Source organism: Lithobates pipiens, unplaced genomic scaffold (assembly GCF_037356315.1).
Source record: "Lithobates pipiens isolate NorthernLeopardFrog02 unplaced genomic scaffold, aLitPip1_a1.2 Scaffold_3, whole genome shotgun sequence".
Taxonomy (NCBI): Eukaryota; Metazoa; Chordata; class Amphibia; order Anura; family Ranidae; genus Lithobates; species Lithobates pipiens.
Window position 1 is genome coordinate 213582336 of NW_027507790.1, and position 20512 is coordinate 213602847.

General features: G+C 42.3%; 1 protein-coding gene across 3 annotated transcripts in view; it reads right to left on the reverse strand.

The window, feature by feature from the left end:
• Window positions 1-20512, reverse strand: part of PARP8 (poly(ADP-ribose) polymerase family member 8) — a 452966-nt gene that overhangs the window by 185999 nt on the left and 246455 nt on the right. For all 3 annotated transcript variants that reach the window (XM_077462768.1, XM_077462766.1, XM_077462767.1), the window contains exon 5: window positions 9831-9901. In XM_077462768.1, the coding sequence (XP_077318894.1) occupies window positions 9831-9901 (71 nt within the window). The remainder of the gene's footprint in view (window positions 1-9830; window positions 9902-20512) is intronic.

A 20512-nucleotide genomic window follows, 5' to 3' on the forward strand; every position in this document is an offset into this window, starting at 1 on the left:
AGACATGGTTGAGCAAGTCTGGGGTAGAGAAACTTGACTGGCCCGCACAGAGTCCTTACCTCAAACTGATGGAACACCTTTGGGATGAATTAGAGCAGGCACTGCGAGCCAGGGCTTCTCGTCCAACATCAGTGTCTGACCTCGCACACCTGAACCTTGCGAGCAGCCTTTCCAGAAGAGTTGAAGCTGTTAAATCTGCAAAGGGTGGGCCAAGTCAATATTTAACCTTACGCACTACAATTGGGATGCCATTAACCACTTGCTGCCTGCCCACCATCAAATGACGGCTGGGCGGTGGAGCTCTTGTTCTGGGTGGATGTCATATGATGGCTTCCCAAAACCGTTCTCACGTGCCTGCAATTTCTGTAAAATCTCTGTTGCTAGGACACAGCGCGACCACAATCTGTGAAAAGAGCAGCGGCCGCGGCTCTTTAACCATGTGATAGGCTGTTTCCAACCACAGCCGGTCACTTGTAAACATGGAGATGCCGGTAATCAGTGCTCCTTGCCTCACACTGACAGAGCGTGAGGAAAGGACAGCCGATCAGCGGCATCTCCTCACAGAGGACATGTAGGAATGTATTCAGGGAACTGATCATCAGTGGCCTGATTACAATTATGTGCCCACCAGTGCCAGGAATGAGTGCCCACCACTGTCATCAATCGGTGTCCACCAGTGCCGACACGTGCCAGCAATCAGTGACCACAAGTGCCAGCAATCAGTGTCCATTAGTGATGGCAGTCAGTACTGGCTATCAGTGCTGCCCATAAATGCCAATCATTGCTGCCCATCAGTGCAGCCTATCAGTGCCCACCAGTGCCACCCATCAGTGCCGCCTATCAGTGCTCATCAGTGCCACATATCAGTGCCCATAAGTGTGGCATATTCGTGCCCCCTCATCAGTGCCACATAATCAGTGCCCATAAGTGCCGCCTCATCAGTGCCGCCTCATTGGCACCCATCAGTGAAGGAAAAAAATGACTTATTTACAAAATTTACTTACAGAAACTGAGAAAAACTTTTTTTTCAAAACGTTCAGCTTTTCTTTTTTTTTTTTTTTTAGGAAAAAAAAAACCCCAGAAGTGATTAAATACCACCAAAAGAAAGCTCTATTTGTGTGAAGAAAAGTGATAAAACATTCACGGTTACAGTGTAGCATGACCATGCAATTGTCATTCAAAGTGTGACAGCGCTGAAAGTTGAAAAATTGCCTGGGCAGGAAGGGGATGTAAGTGCCCTGTATTGTGTGTAAAGGTAGGTGCCTCAATACTTTTGGTAATATAGTGTATATTTCACATAGTGTCTCCTTTTGCCCGCCTGAGGAAAGGTGACTATGTGCTGCTAGGGGGTGAAAAAAAAATCTGTTACTTGGAATGGGCAAAGTACAGGTTCACTTTAAAAAAAAAAAAAAAACTATTTCACTTAATAAACCTGAATACCTAAAAACATTCTTCTAACTAGAACAAAGTTAGTAGTACCTACCTGCCTCCTCTTCCCCCAGATTCCCTAGTATTATCATTCGTATCCCCTGCCAATCACTAACCCACATCGCCATTAAAATAAAAAAGAAGAAGAAGAAGAAGATTAGGTATGGCACAGGAGCAAGATAATGCTATTGTTAGGCAGGCAGAGAAGGAAGAAGCCGGCCATCTGTAACATCATGCCCTTCACCTCGCATTAGTACCATATCTAATTTCCTTGATGGGAGGGGAAAAAAAGACTCTGCATGGTATCTGACAAAGTCTTTTTTTTTTCTTTCAAACTAATTATTGAAATGTTGTATAGCACATAACTTCTTGCTCTTTACGTAATGCATGCATCAGACAAAATGACACTAATCTTACAAAAAAAAACATTTCTCTTTGGTTTTGCAGTTAGAAACGAGATCTCCCTGAAGGCACTGGTGATGTTGCCTTCCCAGGGAACATCTGTACAGCTGGCTGGGGATACGTCACCAATGCCTTCAGGAAATCAAGAAGTGGACACAAAAAAAAAGTAAGTAAAAGCAAAAAAAACAACCCAAATGTTTAAAAAAAAACAAATGTTAGATGATTTCCCATCAGCATGCAGAGCTGCACACTGATTTGAGTTTTATTGAAAGGGGAGAAAGGTCTGCTTTACAGAGAGCCTGTGAATACATAAATATGGAAGCTGCTATTGCTGGTCTGGGGCTGTCTGGCTTCATTACCTAGTAAGTCACTGACCTAGAATAAGCATCCAGCCAGCTGGTTAGCAAAAAAAATGATCACCCATCCAGAGTGTCATTGACTATCTGGGTAATAAAGCCTGGATGAAGGTGGTGCCAATGCTGGGCTGCTTGATCTGTATATTACACGGGGAGACCAGCCCTCTCTTTGTAATCAGCATTCTATTGCCTTTTTAACAGTGGGGTCCCACCCTGACAGGAGCTCCTGATATACAGAGCTCTGAAAGTGAAAGCCAAACTTTTTAGGAATCCACAGACATAGGATTGTCTGTAACCCCCGTTGCACCCAATTTGTAAAAGGTGCCAAGTGGTGCCATGGCATCACTGCGATTTGGGCATGTTGGCTCTCCCCTTTCATGTGCTTTTCCAGCAGCTGCATGTGGGTGGTGAGAAGAATCCACACTCTTCATCATGGGACACCTCCTGGGGATGCCCCTCCTACTGCCTGACTTAAAGAAACAAAACTCAGAGTGTGGGGAGACCCTCCTGACCCTTCCCGGATGGTCTGTGGTGAACAGAGGACAACATTACATTATCAGTGTTTTTGGATACACAAATTGATTTTTAAGGTGCCAGATAAAATAGTATACCAAGATATTTGAATTATAAAATCACATCCGTTTTAATATACTTATAAAAAAGTTAAAAACAAGTTGATCATGAGAACCATCATATTTAAATTCACGTGGTCATAATATGTGTACAGTAGTTTCCGCTCAACATGTTTCACTATTCAATGGATCCCTCAGGAGACTTGTGATGCACTGCACAGAATATTATATAACTACAAGTAAATAAGAAAAATCACATTATAAGTTAAGTATGTGAATTATATTGAGATATCTAAACACTAATGTAAAGACTATATCAGTGTCTTTATACAATCAACATCGTGATTAATAGGTCATTTTCGGGGTTTTTAATCTAGCCGATGGGGGGGAGGGCCCAGAGGTAGAGATACTCAACACGGAACATATGCCAGAGGGTAGTATTGGGGGCATTAGTTGTAAATTGATTAAAACACATAAATCCAATGTAAGTATAGTAACAAGTCCTAGTTGCAATCTTTGCAACACCCAATAAGAGGATAGTATGCAACCGTTCTAAACTGCGTGGCATGTTCACAAATGCCAGGAGCCTGGTGGAAAAGATGGGTGAGGTAGAGATACTGTTGTACAAGGAGGATTTGGATTTTGTGGGAATTTCAGAGACCTGGTTTAACAGCTGGCAGCCATTCAGGGGTATACCCTTTATTGCAGTGATAAAGAGGGTAAAGAAGGGGGAGGGGTATGCCTATATAACAAGGATAATGTAAAAGTGAATGTGAGAGATGACATCACTAAGGGAGCTAGGGAAGAGGTGGAATCCTTATGGGTAGAGCTCCAAAGGGATGAAGCTAAGGGGAAAATATTACTGGGTGTATGCTATAGGCCCCCTAACCTGAGGGAGGAAGGGGAGATGGATCTCCTATCACAAGTTGGATTAGCAGCAAGAATGGTGGAGGGTGGAGGGAATCACGCATTTGTCTAAGGCACGCCAGTTTTCCTAATTTTCTTGCAGGACAATTTCATGGTTCAGATGGTAGACCCACCAACTAGAAATAAAGCGTTACTCGACCTACTGATTACCAACAATACAGACCTGATCCCGGATGTGGAAATACGGGGCAATTTAGGAAACAGCGATCACAGGTCAATTGGCTTCAGTATAAATCACATAAATAGATATACATAAGGGGAATACAAAGACACTGAATTTTCAAAAGAGCCAACTTCCCTAAACTATGAACCTTGTTAGAAGGCATGAATTGGGATAAAATCTTAGGAACAAAGAACACTAGGGAGAGATGAGTTTGCTTTAACAGCATATTAAATAAGAGCATTAGGCAATGAATCCCATTGGGTAATACATTTAAAAGAGCAAACAAAAGTCCTGGATGGTTTAACTCCAATGTAAAAATGCATATAAAAGCAAAGGAGAAGACCTTAAAAAAATACTAGGTTGAGGGATCATGATCAGCATTCAAGCTTTATAAAGAATGCAACATGAAATGTAAGGGTGCGAATAAGATAGAACATGAAAGACACATAGTGGAGGAGAGCAAAAAAATTAAAAATCCTAAGAAATTCTTTAACTATGTAAACAGTAAAAAAGAGAACACAGACCATATTGGCCCCATAAAGAATGAGGAAGGACATCTGGTTACAAATCATGGGGACATGGCGAAGGTATTGAATGTATTCTTCTCCTCAGTCTTCACGAGGGAATCGGGGGGCTTAAATAACCAAAACTGCAGTGTTTATCCTTATGACACATCACAGGTAGGGATGAGCTTCGTGTTCGTTCGACTCGAACATTGGCTGTTTGGCCGTTCGGCGAATTCCGAACGTTTGGGCCGTTCGCGTCAAAATTCGAGTGACGCGCGCGCGGACCACAATGCACTGCGGTGGCGCAGTGCATTGCTGCCCCATGATTGGCCAAGCATGCACTGTGACCCCGCATGCTTGGCCAATCGCAGCGCCGGCAGCGAGGAGAGCCATGATTGGCCACAGGCATCCTGCCTGTGGCCAATCATAGCTCAGGCTGTGTAGTGCACGCCCCACACTATATAAGGCCGCCTTTGAGGCGGCTTCGTGTAGTGTGTTACTTAGCATCTGAAGCAGTGGGTGTTCTGTGTACCTTCAACACAGTACACACCAAACGTTTTTGGCTGATTTCCTATCTTGCTGCTGTGTAGTGGTTGTTGTCTGTGCCCTGACTGCAGTATACACCACTATATTCACCTCACCTATATAGCTAATGATCTAGCTTTAACCACTTAACAACTGCCCACTGCCGATTAACGGCTTCAGGGGGGTTGTTTAACTCTGAGAGGCCGTTAATTAACGGCCTCCCAGAATTCTGCTCTCGCGTGCCCCGAGGTGTGCGCACTCGAGAGCATCCGTGACCGCCGGGTCGCATCACGGATCACGGTAAACGGCCGCTCATAGCGGCCGTTTACCACGTGATTGCTCCGTCAAATGACGGAGTGATCACTTGGAAACAAACCGGCGTCATGTTATGACGCCTGTTCCTCCCTCCCCTCTCTGTACCGATCGGTACAGCGGAGGGGAAAGAGATCGGTGTCAGCAGCGATGTGGGCTGCATCTGCAGTGCCCACATCGCTGCTCACCGAATTTAACCCCTCAATTCCCTGCCAATACTCTGCAATACCAGTGCATACTCTGCAGTACCCTGCCATTACTCTGCAGTGCAGTACCATGCCATTACTCTGCAGTGCAGTACCCTGCCATTACTCTGCAGTACCCCCCATTACTCTGCAGTACCCCCAATACTCTGCAGTACCCTGCCATTACTCTGTAGTACCCCCCAATACTCTGCATTACCCTGCTATTACTCTGTAGTACCCCGCCAATACCCCGCCAATACTCTGTAATACCCTGCCATAAATTGCCATACCCAGCCATACTCAGAGATACCCAGCCATACTCGGTGATACCCTGAAATACCCAGCCATAGACGCCCCCCACCCCTCACCGCCCTCCGGTGCTTCTACCAACTCGCCAGTACGATCAAAGCCAGAATCTTTTTTTTATTTTTTATTTCAGGCTTCCCAGCCTAGAGGTGAGATGTGGGGTCATATTGACCCCCCAGATTTCACTGTAAAGAGGACCTGTTACCCCATATTCCTATTACAAGGGATGTTTACATTTCTTGTAATAGGAATAAAAGTGATCAAAAATATATTTTTGGGGAAAAAAATGTCAAACTAACATAAATAAAGTAAAATGAACAATAAAAAAATAAAATAAAAATTAAAGCGCCCATGTCCCCATGTGCTCGCATGTGCCACACATGTGAGGTATCGCCGAGAATGTTAGAGCGAGAGCAATAATTCTAGTCCTAGACCTCCTCTGCAACTCAAAACATGTAACCAGTAAAAAAAAAAATTCAAGCGTCGCCTATGGGGATTTTTTAAGTAGCGACGTTTGGCGCCATTCCACGGGCATGTGCAATTTTGAAGAGTGACATGTTTGATATCTATTTACTCAGCATAACTTCATCTTTCACTTTATGCAAACATTGGGCTAACAAGTGGTTAATAATAGAGCTTGCAGTCAGTAGTGTTAGGAGATAGTGCGTGCTGTCTGCGTGCTCTGTACCCAGTACATACCGCTATAATATAGGGCAGGCCCCTACTTTCAAACATCCAACTTACAAACATCTCCTACTTGCAAACGCAAGGAGACAGCAGCAAGTGAGATGAAAAAAGATGGACGACAAAACAAATTATACAGGGTTGATAACCCTTCCCTATGTTTTCCAAAAAGCTTAAAGATAGTTTTTTTGACTGGAGCTACACTTTAAAAATGTACCGGTTGAAAATGACAAACAGATTCAACTTAACACAACAAACCTACACAGTCCCTGTCTTGTTTGCACCGCCTGTATACTGCTGTTCTGAGTATATAGGGCCTGGGGGCCACACGCATTTCCTTTTTTTAATATGGGTACGGGGTTCCCCTTAATATGCGTACAAGACCCAAATAGGCTGGTAATGGGCAGGGAGGGCTACCCATGCCATGTTTCTCAATGATTTTCAACCATATTGCAGGAACCAGATATAACATTAAAACCGCAAGCAGTTTTAAATGGTGTTATTTCCGTTTAATGTCATTTTGTGCAGGGACTGTTCTAAACACGGGAAACACGTGGCACTTCACAGGCATACTACAGACACCCCCCAGGCACCATATTTAAAGGAATATTTCACTTTTTTTTTTCACTTTAATCGTCATTAAAATCAGTGCTCCCGCCAAAACGGCAGTTTTTAAAACTTTTTTTTGCAGTGACCCATGTCCCCTGAGGCAGGAGGCAGGTCCCCAAACCCTTTTTAGGACACTATCTTGCATATTAGCCATTAAAATTAGCACTTTCCAATTCGAACGTTCGAGTCCCATAGACTTCAATGGGGTTCTAACGTTCGTACCGAACGCGGGGGTCGTTCGCAAGTTCTGGTGCGAACCGAACCGGGGGGTGTTCGGCTCATCCCTAATCACAGGAAGCACCTCCATGGTTAACAGAGGATAGAATTAAAATTAGACTTGGGAAACTTAACATTAATAAATCACAATTCCTAATTTTTACTGACAGTCTACTGACTGGAATGGTACCAGGTGATTGGAGAAAAGCCAATGTAGCACCAATATTTAGAAAGGGCCCAAAATACATCCCTGGGAATTACAGACTGGTTAGCCTAACATCAATAGTATGCAAGCTTTTGGAGGGGATGATAAGGGACTATATACAAGATTTTAGTAACGAGAACGGTATCATATAAGCAGTAATCAGAATGGATTCATGAAGAATCCTTCTTGCCAAACCAATCTTTTAACCTTCTATGAGGAAGTGAGTTGCCATCTAGATAAAGGAAGGCCCGCAGACATAGTGAATCTGGATTTTGCAAAAGCATTTAATACAGTTCCCCATAAACTTTTATTGTACAAATTAAGGTGAGTACATGGATTGAAAACTGGCTACAAGGGTGAGTTCAGAGGGTGTTGATAAATGGTGAATACTCAGAATGGTCAAGGGTGGGTAGTGGGGTCCCCCAGGGTTCTGTGCTTGGACCAATCCTATCTATTTTGTTCATAAATGACCTGAAGGATGGGGTAAACAGTTCAATCTCTGTATTTGTGGACGATACTAAGCTAAGCAGGGCAATATCTTCTCCACGGGATGTGGAAGCCTTGCAAAAAGATCTGAACAAATTAATGGGGTGGGCAACTACATGGAAAATGAGGTTCAATGTAGAAAATGTAAAATAATGCATTTGGGTGGCAAAAATATGAATGCAATCTATACACTAGGGGGAGAACCTCTGGGAGAATCTACGATGGAAAAGAAACTGGGGGTCCTAGTAGATGATAGGCTCCAAAATGGCATGCAATGCCAAGCTGCTGCTAACAAAGCAAACAGAATATCGGCATGCATTAAAAAGGGGATCAACTCCAGAGATAAAACGATAATTCTCCCGCTCTACAAGACTCTGGTCCGGCCGCACCTGGAGTATGCTGTCCAGTTCTGGGAACCAGTCCTCAGGAAGGATGTACTGGAAATGGAGCGAGTACAAAGAAGGGCAACTAAGCTAATAAAGGGTCTGGAGGATATTAGTTATGAGGAAAGGTTGCGAGCACTGAACTTATTCTCTCTGGAGAAGAGGCACTTGAGAGGGGACATGATTTCAATTTATAAATAACGTACTGGTGACCCCACAGTAGGGATAAAACTTTTTGTTGAAGGGAGTTAAACAAGACACATGACCACTCATTAAAATTAGAAGAAAAGAGGTTTAACCTTAAACTACTTAGAGGGTTCTTTACTGTAAGAGCGGCAAAGATGTGTAATTCCCTTCCACAGGCAGTGGTCTCAGCAGGGAGCATTAATAGTTTCAAAAAACTATTAGATAAGCACCTGAGCGACCACAACATACAGGGATATACAATGTAATACTGACATATAATCACACACATAGGTTGGACTTGATGGACTTGTGTCTTTTTTCAAACTCGCCTACTATGTAACTATGTATCATCTGATAGGCCATCTGATGATGTTGAGTGTATAAACACTGATATAGTCTGTAAATTAGTGTTTGGACATCTCAATATAATTCACATGTTCAACTTATAATGTGATTTTTCTTATTTACTTGTAATGATATGATAGTCTGTACAGTGCTTCACAAGTCTTCCGAGGAAGTCATTGCATGGTGAAACATGTTGAGCGGAAACTACTGTACACATATTATGACCACATGAATTTCATTATGATGGTTTTTATGATCACCTTGTTTTTAACTTTTGCATATGTATAATAAAAGACTTATGTGATTTTATAATTCAAATATCTTGGTATACTGATTTGTCTGGAACCTTAAAAATCCTATTTGTGTGTCTAAAAACATTTTCAGGATGTGGTGCCTTTATCAACAGATATTCCGCTGATTATCAAAAAAATTGATTATCAGTCCGGGTATGGCACAGTGAGGGCACCCAACTTCCCTCCCAGGTCTGTCAAGAAGGCACTCCCTTCTGCTACTTGCTTTAATCTATGTTAAGCTGGGCCACTCTGTCATTCAACCTTAACTCGATATGATACAAAAGGGGTAACTCCCTTGTATATGCTCTATGACAGGCTGGGCACTCTGTCCTCCTTTACCCACCCGAGCTTAGCTGGCTTCGGAACTGTGCATGAGCAGTTCCGAAGCTAGCTCACAGCCATATTTTTGCCTTTTAGAAACTGTAAATTTACGAACCTTTAGCAACCCTACCCAGGATCCAAATTATTTTACCCAATCCCAACCTCCACGCCATTCTCGAAATTCCATCCTCCTCCCTTCACCCTCCTTGCCTTTCTATTAGCTAGTTAGACCACTCATCAAATTTGGTGGCCTGTAGGAAGATATAGAGAGCAGGAGTAGGTAGACCAGACCTGAAAGCTGTTGCTGCTATTGAAGTGGATACATGCAAGCAAAAACCTGTAGGCGGGTAAGGGAACATTTGGAGATCAGATTCCCTCCACAGGTTTACATGAATGCGCTCTAGTGGTACGATGTCTTACCTCTCCATTTTCTTTCTGCAGTTTTGATTTTATGGACAAGCAGCTGGTAATGTCATTGGATTTCCTCAGCTCTGAAGGAAAGAGAAAATAAAATATAAATAAAAGAGGGATCTATATGCTGTGTGTATTATAAATTCATGATGAGCTACCTGCATGTGATTAAGTCGTCACCATTCACATGGGAGAAAATAAAAGACTTTAATATTGAAATATTTGGGTATTTAATATTGAAATACCCAAAGCATGACTGCAACAAAGTAAAAACCAGGGACTTTCTAGGACACTATCCAGAGATTTAGAGTACAAAACAAAAACAAAAAACCTTTCCAATCTTATTAGTCACATCATACAAACGTTTACAAGAATCACATACAGTAATACCTCGGATTGCGAGTAACATGGTTTACGTGCGTTTCGCAATATGAGCTATTTTTTTTTAAAATTCTGACTCGGTTTGCGAGCGTTGTCTCACAAGAAAAGCAAGATTCAAGCCAATAGGGTGTGCAGTACCACATTTAGCCAAAGGTGCGGGGGCGCCAGTGACACTCGGAGCCGCTCCGATGGACGCAGAGCCACTCAGAGACACTCAGAGACATTCAATTCCTGAGTGTCTCCGAGCCTCTCTGAGTGAATCTGAGTGGCTACGAGCAATCTCTGGCACCCCCTCACCTCTCTGGCGCCCCCTCACCTCTGGTCACATGCGGTACTGCATATAATAGCAGTCACTGTGGAACGAATCATCTGAGTTTCCATTGACTCCTATGGGGAAACTCGCTTGGATATACGAGTGCTTTGGATTACAAGCATTCTTCTGGAACAAATTATGCTTCGTAATCCAAAAGGTACCACTGTATTATGCTCAATACAGAAAACATGAACATGGGACTTTAAGGTGTAATTAAGGTCACACATATATTTAAAAATATAAAGCAAATATTTTATTGATATAAAAATTTAAAATACTATGTATACATTAAAAAGCATTAGCTACAGCACTAGTACAGAATAAGCTTGTGATACAATCTTACATATACAGCTGTTTTGTTATCACCACTGCTAACATATATTGCTAGGTATTCAAAATTTCATATAACATTACAGTAAATATACTGTTCTATCCTTTAACTATATTATACAGCGATAAAATAAACATATTTGATATGTTTCTCACAATTATACAGGGTGAATATCAGGGGTAATAATCTAGATGTTTGAAAAAAAAATTATGTAGACGCCAAGTAAAAAAATAAATAATCACTGGGGGAAATTTAAGGGCATATGTAATCACTGCATTCTAGGAAAACCTATTCACTCTCAAAGGAACTATCCCTATCATGCAAAAAGATAATCCTTCCTTCATAAATCAATAGAATTTTTGGAGATCCAGAGATACATGGTATTGTATATGCTGCACTGAATGCCCATTCCTCATTCTGTCATCCAGGACACATTTTTCACTTGATATGAGGATCCAGAAATTCTATAATCTACATGTTCTGTACTTCGTGTTTTCTAATATATACAGTGCCTTGAAAAAGTATTCATTGCCCTTGGAATTTTCCGCATTTTGCCATGTTACAACCAAAAACTTAAATGTATTTTATTATTGTATAATGTGAAAGATAATGTTATGCCGAGTAAATAGATACCTAACATGTCACGCTTTAAAATTGCACACACTCATGAATGAATGAGAGACTTGTATAGTGCTACCTATGCAAACTGAACCACCTCAGGGTGCTTTTTGCTGCCAGTGTCCATATGCAGTATAGCACAGTCCTTGCCCCATGGGGTCCCGACACACTTACAAACACATACACATATTTCGCCAATTTTTCTACAGGATCTAATTAACCTATCAGCATGTCTTTGGAGTGTGGGAGGAAACCAGAGTACCCGGAGGAAACCCGCGCAGGCACAGGGAGAACATGCAAACTCCAGGAAGATGGTGTCACTGTTGGGATTTGAACCAGTGACCCTATTGCTGGTAGATGAAAGTGCTAACCACTACACCACTGTGCTGCCCTCATGGAATGGCACCAAATGTTGGTACTTAAAAATCTTCATAGGCGACATTTTGAAAATGGGTTACCATAGGTTACCAGTTTAGAGGTACAGAGGGGAGGTCTAGTGCTAGAATTGTTGCACGTGCTGTAACGCATGCGGCTCTACCTCACATGTGTGGTTTGAACAGCGTTTACATATGTGGGCAGAACTTGTGTGTGTTCGCTTCTGAGTGCAAGCTACCGGGGACAGAGTCGCTTTACTTTATTTATTTATTTTTTTACCTATTTTTTTTATTTTTACACTTTTTTTTACATTTTCTTTTTGATCACTTTTATTCCTATTATAATGAATGTAAACATCCCTTGTAATAGGAATGGTGTGTGGCAGGTCCTCTTTATGGAGAGATGCAGAGTCAATAAGGCCCCGTATCTCTCCTCCAGGCTGGAAAACATGAGATGGAGAAAAAAAAATTCACTAATCTCATGCTGACAGAGTGATCGCGGCTTTTTTTACATTGTGTACCTTATGATGTCACGCCTGGGCCTCCGACGGTCATAGAGATGACTGATGACCATATGTACTATCATCGCCATCTGGCGCTAGCCGATTCTTTCTCCAGACCTCCGATGGCACGGGAGAGACCGGAGAAGCAATGGATGGGGGCGGGAGGGGGGACGTCCCCTCCCGTCGCCTGTAAGAATGATCAAATGGTGGAACTGCCACTATGATCGTGCACAGAATCGCCGGCTAGAAAGAATGATATCTGAATGATGCCTGTAGCTCCAAAGATGTTGCTAGCAGGACTTTTTTTACCGTCCTGCTAGCGTACTGCTCCAGTGTGAAAGCTCTCCGGCTTTCACACTGGAGTGAAAGGAGCTGCTTTTTTTCAGGCGCTATACAGGCGCTATTTTTAGAGCTGTAGCGCTTGAAAAACGTCTCAGTGTGAAAGGGGCTTTATAATAGAAATAAGGATGACAGGTCCTCTTTATTGAGAGATCTGAGGTATGAAAAAAAACAAATCTCTCATTTACCTTTAAAAGCGAAAGATAACATTTTAACTTTTTCCTAAAAAAAAAAAAAAAAAGATTTACTATGGCCCGAGAACCAGAAGTGATGTCAGACATCGCTCCTGTCCTCCAAGGGCATAGAGACAAGTGGCGGCCATCTTGGCCTTACTTTCCTCCCTACCCAGCTAACGGCAGCATAGCTCCTGGGCTTCACCGATCAATTAGGTAACCCAGAGAACAACCAGAAAATATCGGGAGAGGGATGCACCCTTCCAACTGCTTCTAAAAGTGATCCTCTTGCAAAACCGCCCACGGGAACACTTTTATGTGAAAGAGAATTGGCCATAGTAAAAAGCAAATACAGGGTTATGGCAGGTAGCTGCTGCCATAACATTGATATTTAACATCAAAGTAATGATGTATCTTTACTATGGACCGGTCGGCATTAACAGAGATCATTCAAATTTCACATACTGGAAGAGTAATCTTAAAGGGGTTTTAAAGGCAGAAGGCTATTTATCTTAATGCGTTCTATGCATTAGGATAAAAAGCCTTCTGTGTGCAGCAGCCCCTCAGCCCCCCTAATACTTACCTGAGCCCCATCTCGATCCAGCGATGTCCAATAGTGCCTCGGCCATTTGGAACTCTCCAGCCTGATTGGTTGAAACACAGCAGCGGTGCCATTGGCTCCCACTGCTGTCAATTTAAGTCAGTTAGGCAATGAGGAGAGAGAGGGGGCGTGGCCAACCACAGCTCTGTGTCTGATGGGATACACAGAGAAGCAGGTCAGGTGCCCCCATAGCAAGCTGCTTTCTATGGTGCACTCAGCAGGAGGGAGGGGCAAGGAGCTCCAGCCAGGGACCTGAGAAGAGGAAAATCTGGGCTGCTCTGGGCAAAACCACTACACAGAGCAGGTAAGTATAACATGTTTGATATTTTTATTGGAAAAAAAAATTAGATTTTACAATCACTCATCTACATTAACTCTTCTTCTTTTTCATTAGAGCTAAATAATGGATTCTTAGAAGAAGCAACATGCCCCAATTGAGTTTTTGATGAAGGAGGAAAACAGGCTGTGCAACATGCACAGAATGTTTACGGAGAGCAACGTCTTGTGATTGATGACTCTTGTCAATGGTGTCATCTTCGTAAAAAATTCTGTAGCTTTCTTTGGATGTCAGACAGCCTGCACCCCTTCTTCATCGAGAACTCAATGCTGGCATATTGCTTCTGCTTGGAATCCATTATTTACCTGCAATGAAGAAGAGGAGTTTCTACAGAGGAAGAGTACTCTTACTCTGTTCTGCACAAGTTAGTATTGCTTTTGGAACAGCCATCATATTTCTACAAATATTTTTCTTGCTTCACATGCAGTAAATTGGTTAATCGTCATTACTTCTCCCAAAATATAACATATAAAATCAATTCTCTTACTTTTGCTACTCATAGTTTAACTACAAGCTTTACAATTCTTTCACTTATAGAAAACGTTATAGTATGAAATAATTGCTTTGTTCTGTTTTTTTTTCTCTATTGCCCCGTAAAGAAAAAAAAATATTTGTTTCAGTTCCTTTTTAAAAACGATGTTGGATTCATTGGTAAATGTAGTCCCAGGACAGGATCACCTTGCAAGACAGACCAGGGCTTCTTCATACTCCTAACCTATTCATATTTGCTTGAAATTCATTATCATTGAAAACTGTATCTCTTCCCATTACATTCCTCACTTCCCAGATGATTTCTTCCAACTCCTCTTTCTTATAACCTTTTTGAACATATCTTTCCTTGAGGAAATTAGATTAACAATTAGAATCCAATGTCTCAGTACATTTTGTTCTTACTGTAATCATTTGCCCTTCTGGTATCCCCTGATACCCAGGCTGGATAACACCCATTCTTTCTTGGTAAAACCTGTTTCTATTTTGATTCCTTAAAGCGGAACTCTGGGCAAACAGCTAAATACACATTGAAAATATAAGGAGTTGTTTTACCTGCCAAAGGATTTGTATTTGTATCCATTCAGTCCTGAGATTTACAAGCATTGCTACACAAAACAGCCCTGTCTGTCTTGTCCCTCCTCCTGCCTGTGACTGAACAGTGAAAGGAGAAGCAGCACAATTCTCTTTCTCTCTATGCTATTTTGCTCTCTCCTCCCATCAGCCTGCAAAACAACAAATTGGCCCCTTGTGCTGGTTCTGCCTCAGTTTGAAAGAAGTAAGAAGTACAGATAGTAGAGTGAAGAGTGAGCAGATAGGAACCTCGCTGGGTGCTGTGGATTTACACTAGTACACAGTATAGTGGGATATTAACTCAATAAAAGTAGTGCTAAATCCTCAAAGTGTAAACACCAATTCAATTTATATATCAGTAAAGTGCAAAACAAATTGTAAACCATATACCGCATAAACAACATAAAATACTTAAAGCGGAGGTCCATCCAAAAGGGGAAGCTCTGCTTGTTCGCACCCTTCATTGCCACATTTAGCACTTTTTTTGGGGAGGGGGGGAGCTGGTACCTGGTTTTGACAGCTTCCCCCCTGACAGGGGAAGCTGTCAAAACCCCCTGACGGCTCCCACTTCCAGGTAAGATCGTCGCAGTGATATACAAATATTTCCAGACCCGCCTTTTTCCCCCCGTTTTTCACCCCGTTGAATAATAGTGTTAGGTGAGGTGATATCAACTTTAAGCTGAACCGATGTAGCTATGCAAAAATATCCATACCTAAACCTTATCTAAAGTTCAGCTTTAAACAATGACAGTTCCATATCTATGGGTCCCAGTAGGCAACTTGAACCAGATACATCAGTCCAGTCAGAGACCTCCAGCTCTCAGTGTACTTAGATTCCAAATATCAAAATTCCAACTGTAGTAAAATCGAATACCTAATTTCCACTTAGTGGATTGGTTCAGTACGGTTCGGTGCAGTACGCTATTTATATACTGTTAGGGCGGAGCTACGATACATTCGCATTCAGCGATTCAGTTCGCATTGTGCGCTATACAAGTATTTCATTCATTCATTCATTCATTCCACTGATTGGCGGACAGAAAAACATCTGCCAATCAGTGTGAGGCCATGCTAGGCATTTTTTCTAAACCCTGTATGGCCCCTGGTGGTCCGGCACTGGAAACGCTCACCTGAACAGGCCGGACCATTTTAACCCTTCCAAACTGTACCGACCTAAACGGATCCACTCAGTGGAAACGAGGCATAACAGAGCAGTAATAAGTTACTAAGGCGATGGAGAATTCACAGTACACATGTGTTTGGAAAAATACACGAGCTGTTATTGCCGATTTCTGCTTCAAAAATACTTGTTGCTTGAGTGCCATGATCCAGTGGCTTACAACTGAACTTCGGGCAGATATAAAAGACATGAAAGCTGATTGAAGAAGCGATTGAAGAAAACATAGCTGGATCCCTGGACGGTAAATGTCCATATATTAAAAGTCAGTAGCTACAGTATTTGTAGCTGCTGAATTTGAATTATTTTTTTTTGGGGGGGGGGGGGGGGGCTGGAGCTCCTATTTAATGTGGAGCTGGTTCGCTCCTTCCTCAGCCTGTAACCGAGCTGCAGGTTTGTTTGTTTTTGAGGGGGGGGGGGCAAGTACCATTTATTATTGGTAGCTGCTCCCACTCCTGCAATCCTTGACATCCCTACACCACCCTCACGGTCTCCTAGGATACATCAAATATTCCATTAGGCTGAAGGACCATTCCCAAAGCTTTGCACGAGCTTTCACATGTGCAATGGTAAGCCAGCTATCAAAGCCACAGCTGGTTTCCGTATTCCAAGATGACAGCACCACCGTCCTGCAGCAGTGAGAAGACCTGGCTATGACACTGTTAATTATCTTATTTTTAAAAGTAAGCAGCTACAGTACTTATAGCTTTTGACTTAAAGTGGTTGTTAACCCACTTTCAGTAATATACACTATCCATTCTGTATCTTAATACAGTGCCCCCGCCTCTGTGTTTCATTAAAAAAATAACTCCTTCACCATATCACATGGCGGCTCCCGACACAGATGGGGGACACTCTATTGGGATACAGAACAGATAGTGTATACATATATTTTTTATTCCTTCAGCAGGAGTCAGTAGGTGACATGCAGCGAGGGGAGGGGGGGGGGGACAGATGAGACAGACACAGGAGAGCAGTCAGCGGATGATGGAGGCAAACAGACCACAATGTCAGGGGCTCAGCAGCCATGATTAACATGGTCTGTTTGCAGAGGGGAGGGTATAGCCAAGCAGGAACAGCCAGGTATTACAGGTGTTACAGGGCGCCAATTTACACAGCACAAGCACTGTGCTGTGTAACATGTTTTAAATGAAAAGAATCTGTGGGGATTTTTTTGGGTTAACATATCAAGCTGAAGTTCCTCTTTAATTGGCCAAATCATATATGCAGATCAGAAATTATGACTTCCCTCTGCAGCCAGAGACAGCCATTTAGAGCTTTCAAAAATTCAGCAAAACTAAACATTTTCAAAAGTAGGTCAGTAATGGCAGCTGAAAAAATGACTTCAAACTTTAAAGTTTAACCTCTTCACGTCGACAGTACGTAAATATACAGCCTCTCGGCGAGTGGGCCTTGACACATATTTGCGTTCCAAAATGTAAACAAAACTGTCTTGGCACAGTTACTGGCACCCAACGGAAAGCTCCTGATTGCTACTTTTAATCGGGAGACGGAAGCTTTCTGATCATGTGACCACTGTGACAGCCAATCACGGCAGCCACATGATCATAAACCCTGCCTCTGGGCATCAAGGGTCAGGAGGTGCCGCCATTAAAAGGTAGACCTGTCAGTACTGATCTACAATGTAGAACTTGCTTTACATATCAGCTATAGTGTCCCAAATGCACATTATGAAATAATGTTTTTGACACTTCCCAGCGAAGGTGAGTGCTTTCCTGCCTTTACAGTTTGTATAAGGTCTCTATTCGTATATTCCTTCTTGCCAGAAAGACTTCTGTCCGTAGTGATGGGCAAGTGTAAACATTCCGTAGGAACAGAGATTTGGGTCTTCTAATGTGCTGAAGATAGTATGTAAAAGTGTGGGCAGACATCAACCAGGGCCTGTATTGTAGTTTGTGTTACAAAAATGGTGCATGCCTATTTTTTGGACATTTTGATGCTTTGCCAACCCATTCTTTAGTTGCCTAAGGTGGGCCATAAATGATATGATTTTCTTTGTTGCAGAAAGAAATCAACTTAATTCCACTATCAACACAGCCAGTGTTAATGGAGGAATCCCTCCCAATGGAGCTATTGTGTTCTCTCAGCTAGAAGGAGCGTGCAGGGAGCCATCCCTCCCGGCAGGACACAGTGATTATTCTTAGAAGCTATAGCCACTGTTAATATTTGCAACCTAAAAAAAAACAACATGCTGGTTGTATCCAAGTACATGGATCACCTTGGGTACAATCAGCCTCCCCATACATGGTTTGAATCTTGTCCGGTCCCTGCTAAACAAGGTTCAAACCATCTCTGGTCGGCTTTAACGCAATGTACCAGGACCCCAAGGTGTGTATAGGCCCTTAAGCTTTTACATATGGACTATGGTAGGTAATGCATTTATTTACAGCATTTTGTTATAGCTTAATTAAAATTAACAGCTCAAAAATAATGACATGATAATTGGGTCACCTTTCAGCATCATGGTATGAATTGAAACTCCCCTTGGCCAGTAGATCGTGGCAATTCATCTCTACAGCCGGCCCATTTAGAAAGGCAGAGAGTGGCATGAGTTATGTGAATCTCAAGGTATTCCGGTGACATCAGAGAGGAATATGAAAGCTTTTTGTGCTTCCCCTGTGACAGCGTACAGAATATAATAAATTGCAGGATTACTCCGACCCAGTGGAGCAAGGAAAAAAAAAAATACTACCACTTTGGCTGTTTTTTCATTGTGATTGATAACAGAAAATTCAAGCCTAATGCTGTTTTAAGGACAGACTGATAGCGAGACCTTCATCTGTAATGAACTGTTCTCATGAAAAAACGCTTGATAGATGCCGGATGAAAAGTAACATGGCTAGATGCCACTTTCATAATTAAAGTGTCCCTGTCATTCCAGAATAAAACTTGTGCCATTTTAAGACACGACTTAAGAGGCGTATCTGGATGACCATGCTTTAAAATCCCAACACAGTTAAGATTAACTACTGTATATTTACAGGGAGTAATATTGTTTGGTGGAGGTGCTTGCTTTGGAATATCAATGCGGCATAGGACACATAAGAAAAACGCTGTTTTGTGCTATACAGATAATGTGCTTTGAGACTCTAGGGGTATTTCAGCACTTGATAAATGATCTGATGATGTGATGAATGATGGTCTGGTTTCCAGAATATTTTTCTTTCTATCTTTATTAATTCAGTGACCGCCCTTTTAATGCAACAATATTTCTTTGGTTCTTTCCTTTACAAACTATTCTAACATTTCTTCCATTGTCTAGCTTAGTATCTTCCTCCTTTGTCATTCCACCATCTTTTTTCCACCATCTTTCATTCAGTTCCTTTATTCCACAATTTTGCTTCCACCTTCATTTTTCCACCATTTTCCTTCCACCTTCATCCTTTCAACATTTTGCCTCCACCATATTTTGCCATGTTTTTTCTACCTCCTTTCTTCAAAAATCTTCCTTCAACCCTCTACCTCTCCATGACAAAAACATTCTCCTGTAGTTCCCCCATCTTTCATGCGGAGATATCTTCCAGTATTGGAAATATTTGTGAAATTCCCGCAAATAGAAATGAAAGACACTTTGATTCCGCTTCTTTTCCTCTTTCTGTCGGGGGACACCCTACTGCTCTCCCTAGACCTCTTTCTTGGGGCAGTTAATAAACTTCCATGGTTTCCAATACAACCATTATGCTGGTGACACCCAGATCACGCTAATCCTCACCCCCTCAATTTCTTCACGTATAACAAATTTACTGAGCGACATATTAGTATGGATGTTACACTATTTCCTCAAACTTAGTCTGTCTAAAACTGAGCTTGGAATATTTCCTCCTCCCTGATCCCTTCCTCATGTCTTGAAATAAATAGCACAGTTATTGGTCCCTTCACACATTAGGGTGCTAGGTGTAATCCTAGGCTCTGACCTGTCCTTTGGGCCCCAAATCCAATCTTTGGCTAAATTTTGCCTCCTTAACCTCTGCAATATTTCCAGAATGTGCCCATTCCTAACTAACAACACCACAAAACATCGTATTCCCTCCCTGGTCATTTCCCGCATTGACTATTGCAACTCTCTTCTCACTGGCCTACCTTTGCACAGGCTATCCCCTCTTCAGTCTATCATGGATTCTGCTGCTAGACTTATTCACCTTAGTAACCAATCTGTGGCTGCTGCCCCTCTCTGCCAATCACTTCACTGGTTCCCATTAGCCCATCGTATAAAATTCAAAATACTAACCACAACATACAAAGCCATCAACAACAGCTCCCCCAGCTACATCACCAACCTCATCTCGAAATATTGCCTAAATCGTCCTCCCCACTCCTCCCTAAACATCTTGTTCTCTGGCTCCCTTGTTACCTCACCCCATGCTCACTTCTGGGACCTCTCAAGAACCTTTCCCATCGTCTGGAATTCCCTACCCCAGTGTGACCGGTTAGCTCCTATCCTGTCTACCTTTAGCCGATCCT